The 11,115-nt window shown below is 43.7% G+C and overlaps 1 protein-coding gene across 1 annotated transcript; it reads left to right on the top strand.

Annotated features, from left to right (window-relative positions):
* The first annotated feature begins 224 nt into the window (after positions 1 to 224).
* On the top strand, positions 225 to 10,136 carry LOC128415577 (interferon-induced protein 44-like). The gene is made up of 8 exons (XM_053391962.1): positions 225 to 240; positions 1,309 to 1,808; positions 1,900 to 1,951; positions 3,582 to 3,777; positions 4,569 to 4,721; positions 5,619 to 5,790; positions 8,249 to 8,349; positions 9,251 to 10,136. Exons 2-8 carry the CDS (start codon positions 1,316 to 1,318, stop codon positions 9,461 to 9,463), a joined length of 1,380 nt encoding a protein of 459 aa, XP_053247937.1. The 5' UTR covers positions 225 to 240; positions 1,309 to 1,315; the 3' UTR covers positions 9,464 to 10,136.
* The last annotated feature ends 979 nt before the right edge of the window (positions 10,137 to 11,115 follow it).

Here is an 11,115-nt window from a genome sequence, read left to right as displayed (position 1 = left end):
TTTCAGCTTTGTGTAGGATTCTGTCTTACTGTCAGATATCTTGCAAGAAATTTCTTTTCTAGTTCTATCTTCCCCCCCAAGAGGATTTCCCCCTAGTCACGGACTCCAGGAAACCCGAGAACACGTGTTACTGATTCCGAGCACCTCTGGACTTTCACTTTCGTTTCCCAATTGCCGACGCGAGCTGCTTCTCGGAGGTAGGAGGTTTGTTTTCAGACGCTCCCGGGCTTCTAATCTGAGGTAAAACAGAGCTCTGGATACAGGAAAAAAAATCCCCCAAAGCTGGTAAGATCATGTCATGATGATATTTTCCTGCCACATGCAGCTATTAAAATAGAATGGGGACTTTTTAATGGTTGCTTGGCTGCTCCATACTGTTTTTGGTGATTCAGCAGCTCAGCTTAACAATTGCTTTGCATGTAGGTTTGTGAGAGATTTTCTGAATCTGATCCTTCAGTGAAAGGGAAGCTTTCGGGAGGGCACAGAAATTTGCTAACTTTATCTACAAGCGCCTGTTAATCTCTTGGGTGGAGTCAGAAAGCCTCGGCTGAAGAAAAATATTCTTCGCCATCTAGTGGTGCTTCCTGTTTTTTCAACCGTTAGATGGGGGAAAGCTGCTTTATATTTGCAGATCACCACGAAACCTGATGCTTATTTAATACAGCAAGCTGAAGGCACGCACAGAACAAGCCTCCTCCCCATGCTTACTCAGGCATGTTCAATGGGGCCTAGCCCCCTAAGTAAGTATCGCAGCTGCAGTTCACAGACCAGCAGCACAAATCTGTGCAGGTTGAATCAAATGAGGCTTTTATTGTCAAAGCTTGTTCTCCAGCTCCTAGCATGTTTTGGGTGGGGCTGTAGGACTAAAGTCTTCTTAACATTTACCCTGTGGAGGTTTGAAAGAGAAATGTGGCATATGTGTTTGAAAGCCTTGATTCCAGCATGCTGCTGCTGCCCATCCATTTATGTGGAAGCATGACTTGCTCCATCAAAACTTTATGCTCCCAATTGTTCCTCTGAAGTGCTGCCTTTTCTGTTCCACATCTGATGTCATATGGGGCAGGTAGGGATTGCTTTATGAAAATGGTCTCATGTACAACATGGGAGGCTTAGAGGAACATGTCTGGACAAGAGGTTCCCCAGGCCTGGCCTACATTGGCTGGAAGTGGGTTTCTGAATTTCAGACAGGGATATCTCCTAAACATGTCTTGAGATGCTGGAAATTGAACTATGACCATCTGCCACCTAGCTTTGGCTGTTCCCAATTCCAGAAATACTTATATTCCTACTATATCTCATTTCTTTCAGATTAAAGATGGCCTCATCTCGATTGACCAAAACTGAGGAAAAGGCGCTGCTGGATATTTTGGGATGCCAACATCTAAGCCTTCTCTATAAAGCAAGTTTGCATACCTACAATGTCAATGCATTTCATAACAAATGCGACAATCAGGGCCCAACTGTAGTTGTGGGATACAATGCAAGTGGCTATATCTTTGGAGGCTTTACTGAACAGAGTTATGCTTCAGCTGAGAAATACCTATTTGATAACAATGCTTTCCTGTTTAGATTGAAAGGGAAAGGGCAGGAGCCCAGCGTACTAAAATTCCCAGTCAAGAATGCTGTTGAAGCTGTCCTTGACAATAGTGCATATGGTCCTACTTTTGGAGCTAACACACTTGTATTCCTGTCTGAAAGCAAGAATAGTGTTACCACAGATGCTGACACTAACAGTTACACACTCAATGCAGAAGACCTACATGGAAATGACCAAGTCCTTTTGGAATGTGAAGTATATCGAGTTGAAGGTGAGCTGAAACAATCATTTAAAAGTTATTTCATTTTTTGAAACCCGTTGATTTGCTCTCTTGCTAATATCAAATTTTATTTTCTCCTTAGGGCTGAGTAGCATTTTGGAAAAACCATGGCGGGAGATGACATGGACAGCAGAGTAGGTTACTGACTCGAGAAACACTCTCACCCCATTTCCCCCCACCCCACACACCATTTAGGCAAGCCAGTGGCATTGTTTCATTTACAGTGGTACCATGGGTTAAGAACTTAATTCGTTCTGGACGTCCGTTCTTAACCTGAAACTGTTCTTAACCTGAGGTACCACTTTAGCTAATGGGGCCTCCTGCTGCCGCCACCACGTAATTTCTGTTTTCATCCTGAGGTAAAGTTCTTAACCCAAGATACTATTTCTGGGTTATCAGGGTGTGTAACCTGAAGCGTCTGTAACCTGAAGTGTCTGTAACCCGAGGTACAAGTGTATTTATTTAAGGCATTTATATACAATTTAATCCATATAATTTCCAAGTGGTTTCAAAGTTACCCCAGTTCAAGGGCACATTATAGCTGGGCTAAAGCACTTGACCAGTGAGGGCCAAGTGAGGGGTGTGGCTTGTGGAGAGTTCTGAGAGGTAAGATGGAGGCCTGGAGGACCACATTTGGCCTCTGCACCTGAGTTTCCCAACCCCTGCTTCTAACAGGTGTTACTTTCTTATCTTTTCTTCCCTTGGCTACTCATCCTCTCAGGTACACGGTCTAAACCACTGAGCCTCTTGGGTTTGCTGATCATAAGGTCACTAGTTGGAATCTGTGTGATGGGGTGATCTCCTGTTGCTTTGTCCCAGCTCCTGCCAACTTAGCAGTTTGAGAGCATAACAGCACGAGCAGATAAATAGTTGCCGTTGCAGTGGGAAGGTAAATGGCATTTCTGTGCACTCTGGCACTTGTCATGGTGTCCTGTGCACCAGAAATTGGCCACGTGACCTGGAAAAAACCTCTGTGGACAGATGCTGGCTCTCTTGGCCTTAAAGCTGCTCCCGTAGTCAAATTCAGCTGGACTTAACCATCCAGGAGTCCTTTACCTTTACCACTATGCTGCTGGGGTTCGACAGGCCCCTTTCAAAAGTCTGTGCTAGAAATAAAATTAATGATTGATTTCAAATTGACTCCATTTTAACATCAAAATAGAATTTATTGATATTGCAAAACCACACTGGGGAATAAACAGAAGCATGCACCATGCTATTTGAGGCTACAGCTTTACCTGTCATGACCCTGGCCTCAGATAATGTCAGATGATTGGAAGGTGGGTGTAACTTGGACCTAACGGCCTTGCAGGTCAAATGGAGAAGGCTGCCAGGCCCAGTGAGGCCCACAAGCTGCAGCTCCCCACCAGTGGAGATTAGTTTAAAAGCTGATCACTTCATGAAGGGATGTAGAAAGATGTCTGCATTTTCTTATTTTAGGAGAATCAGGCAGGGAAGGAAGATATTGTATGGGGCAGTAGGCTAAAAAGTGGTAAACAGCAGAAATTAGTCTCCAAAGGCAATTTCTCAACAGCTGTGTCTGAAATGTGGCCAGTTTAGGTCACTAAACATGTAGGTACTCTGTGCTAAATTTCAGAAGGTTTGTACACATTATCTTAATATGATTCACAATTAAAACCCTCAGGCTTCAACATAATAGAGTGTTGCTTTGCTTATCAACTTTAACATTGTATAACCAGGATATATGTATATATGATTAAGCTAATATGGTTAATAGACAGATGTATTTTGCTACCTTGGCAGGAAAAGGGAAGCGCTGATGAAAGAAATAAGAACTTTCAAGCCTTGCTTGAGTGCTGTGCCCCAGTGTCGGGTTCTGCTCGTTGGGCCAGTTGGAGCAGGGAAGTCCAGTTTCTTCAACTCTGTGAATTCAACTTTCCGAGGCTACGTGTCAAGTCAGGCTGCAGCAGGATCAGATTCCACAAGTCTGACAAAGCAGGTAGCTCTGCACTGCTAAAGCAAAGGTTAAGGACGGGCCTCCAGAACGTATTAAGTTCGTAACCCGAGGTACCGCTGTATTTCCAAACATGTTGGCCAATAACTAATGGCAACAAAATGATACATGAGATTCAATATATACTTCAACTAGGGTTCCTAGACTACAACTCCCATCAGCCCTTGCTAGGAGACCATTTGAAAACCATAAAAAGCACAAAACACCTTGTCCTCCCCCTTCCTTTCCTGGCTGTTGTAAGGATTTTCAAGCTGCAAAGAAAACATTGAGATACCTTCAAAGAGCCAAGCCCAGTCCTTTTGGCAGCTGACTGATTGTAGCCCATAAGCATATGTTGGCACAGAAGCGCCTCTTGATTAATGCCAATTGTCCAAATTACAGAACAACCAAATAAAGCCGGAGATGGAGGCTCATCCATGGCAGGGACACACACCCAGATACGGGCTTGCTTGGCACAGCAGGATGCGGTGAGCTCCCCAGATCCCACTGGGGAACATTGCCAGGATTTTTGCCACATAAAATCCTGGCTTTCCTCTGCCTGAACCTCCTCTCTGCCCATGGAGGGCAGCAAGGAGCTACTGCCATTGACTCGTGACGTGGCCAGAAACCCCTACTTAACTTGCCTTTCTAACCTGTTTCTTGTGTAATGGAGCTTCTGTGGTTTTATACAGAGCCACAAAAATTAATTAAATTTGTCATTTACATATGTAAAAGAGAAAGGAAAGCAGATAGGAATAGATTTCAATATGGTGTTATTTGCATTTTTTTAAAAATAGTATAGGACTTATCATCTTAAAAGCGGAAGTGGTAGAACCCCACTCCCAGTCATCTTCTGTGATACCATGGGACTTGAAGCTCAACCCAACGCTGGTCTGGACATTGAGGATGTGCGCAGCATATTGGAGGGCCATATTCCTGATCGGTACTCGGTAAGATGCATCCTCTATTGTTCATTTTAGATGGAGAGATGATCATTTAGGAACCTCTGCTTTTCATTTCTAATTTACTTATATAATGCAAACATCACACTTCCTGTGGGCCACCATTATAACCCCAGCAAACGCAGATTTATTTTCCCAAGTGGTTTGCCAGGCTAAGGACTGATTTACATCTACAAATCCATGACATGGCTTGGAAACACAGTTGCTAGAAGACTGGTCCTTGGGAAAGCTGATCATGTGATTTGGCTCATCATGGAGCCATGGTAGTTTCAGCCCATGCCATCAAAACTCATCTTCTTCAGAGTAAAAAAAATATTGAACCCATTTGGGAAATATCTCACAGATCAGCTTATCATGCTGAGCAGCCTGAACATGGTTGGGTTTTTAGTTTCCATCTGCAATTGATTGGATGTGCAAGTAAACCTCTCTCTTTGGGAAAACCCAAGTAGCCATTTGCTCTCTTTGACCACCAAAGAGCAGTCTCCCTCCCCGAGAGGGGAGAGCGGTACGGGGAAGCAGTGGAAGAAGAGGAAATGTGGGAAAGCCCTTGGAGGAGAATTTGGGAAATTGCTTGTTGTAATGGTATCCTCAGTACTAGATTGAGAACACCAGAGTACTAATTCAGGTACTACACCCTCACCACACTGGGTAAAAATGCTTTTCAAAATGAGGCGGCAACTGACTACATGTCATTTTCGGTGTACTTGTATGTACAAATGGTCACTTTACATATCAAAGATGGCTGCTCCATGAGCACTACGTGGGGGCTGTCATCTTTTTGTATGTAGGTTCATCCATCTCTATATGTCTCACACAACCCTATAGGAATCTGATTCCGTTGCAGCTTTCCTATATTTTTTCTTCTATTACCCTTTTCCTTTTCAGTTTAATCCATCCTGTGTTATGAACCCCAATATGCCAAACTATATCAAGTGCCCCTCTCCAAAAGACCGGATTCATTGTGTTGCATTCATTATTGATGGGTCCAAGGTTGAGATCCTCCCTGAGAAGCTGGAAGAAAAACTGAAAGACATTCGTCGAAAAGCGAACAGCTTTGGTCAGTCTTTTTAATTTATTTTACATTTATGTTTTGATCAACCTCAATGTAGTTGCTATCTTATTTCATATTTTTAAAAATGGCTTCAAATAGTTTTTTGCTCATTGCTAAAACAACAACAACAATAATAAGTCTAACAAAAAAGGCTTTTATGGGTATGTTCGTAGCAAAAGGAAGAACAAAGAAACAGTGGGGTCACTCAGAGGAGAAGATGGTGAAATGCAAACAGGGGACACAGAAAGGGCTGAACTCCTCAATGCCTTCTTTGCCTCAGTCTTCTCCGATAAAGAAAACAATGCCCGACCTGAAGAATTTGGAGCAAATGATTCAGCAGAGGAAACACAGCCCAGAATAACTAAGGAGATAGTACAAGAATACTTGGCTAGTCTAGATGTATTCAAGTCTCCAGGGCCAGATGAACTGCATCCAAGAGTATTAAAAGAACTGGCAGATGTGATTTCAGAACCACTGGCAGTCATCTTTGAGAATTCCTGGAGAACAGGCGAAGTCCCGGCAGACTGGAGGAGGGCAAATGTTGTCCCTATTTTCAAAAAGGGGAAAAGAGAGGACCCAAATAATTACCGCCCAGTCAGTCTGACATCAATACCAGGGAAGATTCTGGAGCAGATCATTAAGCAAACAGTCTGTGAGCACCTGGAAAGGAATGCTGTGATCACCAATAGTCAGCATGGATTTCTGAAAAATAAGTCATGTCAGACTAACCTGATCTCGTTTTTTGACAGAATTACAAGCCTGGTAGATGAAGGGAACGCAGTGGATGTAGCCTACCTTGATTTCAGCAAGGCATTTGACAAGGTGCCCCATGATATTCTTGTAAAGAAGCTGGTAAAATGCGGTCTTGACTATGCTACCACTCAGTGGATTTGTAACTGGCTGACTGACCGAACCCAAAGGGTGCTCATCAATGGTTCCTCTTCATCCTGGAGAAGAGTGACTAGTGGGGTGCCACAGGGTTCTGTCTTGGGCCCGGTCTTATTCAACATCTTTATCAACGACTTGGATGATGGACTCAAGGGCATCCTGATCAAATTTGCAGATGACACCAAACTGGGAGGGGTGGCTAACACCCCAGAGGACAGGAACACACTTCAAAACGACCTTGACAGATTAGAGAACTGGGCCAAAACAAACAAGATGAATTTTAACAGGGAGAAATGTAAAGTATTACACTTGGGCAAAAAAAATGAGAGGCACAAATACAAGATGGGTGACACCTGGCTTGAGAGCACTACATGTGAAAAGGATCTAGGAGTCTTGGTTGACCACAAACTTGACATGAGCCAACAGTGTGACGCGGCAGCTAAAAAAGCCAATGCAATTCTGGGCTGCATCAATAGGAGTATAGCATCTAGATCAAGGGAAGTAATAGTGCCACTGTATTCTGCTCTGGTCAGACCTCACCTGGAGTACTGTGTCCAGTTCTGGGCACCACAGTTCAAGAAGGACATTGACAAACTGGAACGTGTCCAGAGGAGGGCAACCAAAATGGTCAAAGGCCTGGAAACGATGCCTTATGAGGAACGGCTAAGGGAGCTGGGCATGTTTAGCCTGGAGAAGAGGAGGTTAAGGGGTGATATGATAGCCATGTTCAAATATATAAAAGGATGTCACATAGAGGAGGGAGAAAGGTTGTTTTCTGCTGCTCCAGAGAAGCGGACACGGAGCAATGGATCCAAACTACAAGAAAGAAGATTCCACCTAAACATTAGGAAGAACTTCCTGACAGTAAGAGCTGTTCGACAGTGGAATTTGCTGCCAAGGAGTGTGGTGGAGTCTCCTTCTTTGGAGGTCTTTAAGCAGAGGCTTGACAACCATATGTCAGGAGTGCTCTGATGGTGTTTCCTGCTTGGCAGGGGGTTGGACTCGATGGCCCTTGTGGTCTCTTCCAACTCTATGATTCTATGATTCTATGATTCTAAGTATAATGGCTTTAGGGGTTGCTTGTGCGTAAGTTGCCGCCACTCTGGGCTAGGTTGGCTGGTTAAACCATTTCTCGCTGGACAGCCATCCACTCCGTGGCTGTTCAGTCGCTGGCAGAATCCGTCAGTGGGCGTTTCTTAAACCTTTTCCAACATAAAAGTTGTTTGACGCCCAGTCTCCTCCTACTCTCCCTGCGCGGAAGTCTTCTGCGCAGGGAGGGCGTGGGTAGTGGAGGACCTGTGCTCTCCCTGCTGGTGTCCAGTGAAGAGTCCCGGAGCCTGCTCTCTGCTTCCCCCATTGGCCCCCCTCTATCCCTGGTGTTGCGCTGATTTTCTTCCCCAATAGGAGACCTGCCTCTCTCCCTGCTTGGCCCCTCTCCAGCATCGCTGTGGAGCCTCGCCTCCTCCTCTAGTTCCGATGGCAGTTCCCTGACAATAATTGTGGTGGCTATTCCCAATTCAAAAGGAAAAAACAAACATATATTGTACTCCTTTTTTATAACCTAATCTTCTTACAGGTGTCCCACAGCTTGTTATTCTGACTAAAGTGGATCAGATTTGTCCTATTGTTGAGGAAGATACATCATACGTATACAAAAGCATGGCTGTTCAGAAGCAGGTAAACTTAAATTAAAAGCTATCTTTAAAGCTAGTCAGGCTTTTCTTTAATATTTTAATCTTTCTGTTACTTTTTCTTTCCTTGTTTTGTTTTGCTTCTGCTCATACTTCTTGGGTTTTTTTATATCCTCTACTCTGGGCTAATGAGAATATACACTTGAAGGTAATGGCTGGCTGATAAATGTCCCTGCACTCAGCTACACAGATGCAAATAAAACATTTTAAAAGGTTTGCGAAATGCAATATACCAAAGTGACACTTGCTGGCGACAGTGCAGTGTATTTTTCAAAACATTTTTTTTTAAGAAAGCATTTTCACAGCGTTTTTAAATATGTGTGTAGATTCCTTCCCTGTGTGAGAGGCAGGAAAGGGAAGAGGTCCCAGGCTGAGAGGCTGGGAAGGTCCATCCCTTTCTGTGTGAGACAAGGTTTAAGAGCTACCTTTGAAGGATGACTTTGCATTTTTCTTTCTCTTTCTGTTTAGATTAGTTTGTTTTTTATAGCATTGTATTATGAAAAACTGTCATAACATCTTTGCGCTCTAGATGTGCAAAGCACAAAGGTTTGTAATTTAGAGTGTGTTTGCAATTTAGAGTGTGTTTGTAATTTAGAGAGTGTGTGGCCTGAGGAAAATCCTGAGGGTCAAAAAGAGGCTCACCCTGGTCTAGGGCATTAAAGGTCATAGGGCATTGAACTAACACTTTTCAGTTGGACCTGGAAATGGACTGGACCTTGTTTCTTGTAAGTGGCCCTGAAATTTTTTGGTTTGGGTTCAGTGTACGGATATGGGGCATAAAAATATAGTTAATATAGCCAGCAGTGGCCTTGTGTCAGCTGGTGGGACCAAAGGGGCATAAAAATAGTGTTCCCTTGGTAACAAATCACATTTTATCTCCTTTACAGATGCGGCTAATGGAAGCAAAACTTGGCATCCCTCTGTCTCATATAGTTCCTGTTAAAAATTATTCCTCGGAGCTGGAACTGAGGAATGATGTTGATATCCTGATACTCATGGCAGTGAGGCAGATGCTTCGTTTAGCTGAAGACTACCTCGACGACTGTGATGACGAACCTCCGGTCAATCGTTCCATTAAGGATTGTTATGCTGAGCCTTGATATATTTACTGAAGCCCATTAGAATTCTAGTCTATGCTTTAGATTTTTAATAAAAGTGACCAAGTTTATTCTCCATTTAGGGAGATGCCATTCCAGATTTGAAACATTCTTACATACTAATCTCAGTATCTTGCTGCTGCTCCTGCTGTATGTTTGTGGCTAATGGACAGGTTAACTGTAGAGCTGCAAGGCTTTTATGTTCTTTTGGCCTCCAACATCCTTTCCAAACCTAAAATTCTGTTTCTATTATAAGACAATCATTAAGACAATAATACTATATAGGTAGCTTGCACGAAGTCCATTACACTGCGACTCCAGGCTAGAAACCAGATTGGTGTGTGCACTAGAGATGTGATCTGAAGGGAAAGAGAAATAAAAAATACCAGCTGCTAGGAAAACCAGTTATGCTATGAGCAAGTGCAAGAGGGTAACTAAGCCATTAACCAGAGGCCTTGGAAAAGTTCAGAATGTGGTGCAACCTCAAGTTATAGACGTGATACTAGGGAGGGGGGGCTTATATACAGGGGTTGATGATTCTCACGTGATATTCCAGATCAATAAATAACTAGGTATAAAATGGACTTCCATATTGATGAGAAATATTTTAGATGTTTTGTATCTTTTTAATGTCACTGCTTCCTTAAAACAAATAAATAAATGCATGTGAAACTCAGTGTATGAATGAATCTTGAAGTTACCAGCTGCAAAATATGCTACTCCTGGTCCCTGAAGTCCTTACTCAACTTGGAGGATCTTGAAAAAGGGGGAAAGGAAGAAGGGAAAGGAAGGGTAGTTAGCCTGTTGCTGTAAATCACAGAAAAAGAACTATCCCCGTAAGAGCACATAGTGCTGCTGTGGATAGATTTTTCTGAAACTGTTGCTCATATTGGGGGCATGTTAATAATTGCTTGGCTAATAATCTCAGCGGGACGCGGGTGGCGCTGTGGGTTAAACCACAGAGCCTAGGACTTGCCGATCAGAAGGTTGGTGTTTCGAATCCCCGCGACACGGTGAGCTCCCGTTGCTCAGTCCCTGCTCCTGCCAACCTAGCAGTTCGAAAGCACGTCAAAGTGCAAGTAGATAAATAGGTACCGCTCTGGCGGGAAGGTAAACGGCATTTCCGTGTGCTGCTCTGGTTTGCCAGAAGTGGCTTAGTCATGCTGGCCACATGACCTGGAAGCTGTACGCTGGCTCCCTCGGCTAATAAAGCGAGATGAGTGCCGCAACCCCAGAGTCGGCCACGACTGGACCTAATGGTCAGGGGTCCCTTTACCTTTAATAATCTCAGCAATGCAGCAGTTCAGTTCAATCTCCCACTCAGCCATCTAGTCACTACATAGATAAGACTCTCTCCACACACAGAGTCAGGCAGTCAGTCAGGAGCGGAAGAGTAGAAGAGCAGTTTCCTCCCCCTCTCTCAAAACATCAGATCAGGAGATTCTTGCAATGGGTGGGGGTGAAAAGATCAACACTGCATTCACATCTGCCACTTAAAGCAACTCGTTTGAGGTACATTTTCCAGAGATGCCACCGTAGTCTGTACAGGAATCTGTAGCTGGCGTAACCCATGGTCAAAGCAATTATTTAATGCTTTTTTCCCTAATAGCATCTACTAGTGTTTTCTATCATGGTTGCCTGTTGGGAGCTTCTCT

This window comes from Podarcis raffonei, chromosome 6 (genome assembly GCF_027172205.1).
Source record: "Podarcis raffonei isolate rPodRaf1 chromosome 6, rPodRaf1.pri, whole genome shotgun sequence".
NCBI classification, from domain to species: Eukaryota; Metazoa; Chordata; class Lepidosauria; order Squamata; family Lacertidae; genus Podarcis; species Podarcis raffonei.
The sequence above is the reverse complement of the archived record's forward strand: the minus strand, read 5'-3'. Positions and strand labels throughout refer to the sequence as shown.

Excerpts from the sequence above, each read along its gene's own strand:
- LOC128415577 (XM_053391962.1), top strand. The coding sequence starts at position 1,316 with ATGGCCTCATCTCGATTGACCAAAACTGAGGAAAAGGCGCTGCTGGAT. Across the intron at positions 1,809-1,899 it reads TGAAGTATATCGAGTTGAAG|GGCTGAGTAGCATTTTGGAA; the intron begins GTGAGCTGAAAC and ends TTTTCTCCTTAG. Across the intron at positions 1,952-3,581 it reads GAGATGACATGGACAGCAGA|GAAAAGGGAAGCGCTGATGA; the intron begins GTAGGTTACTGA and ends CTACCTTGGCAG.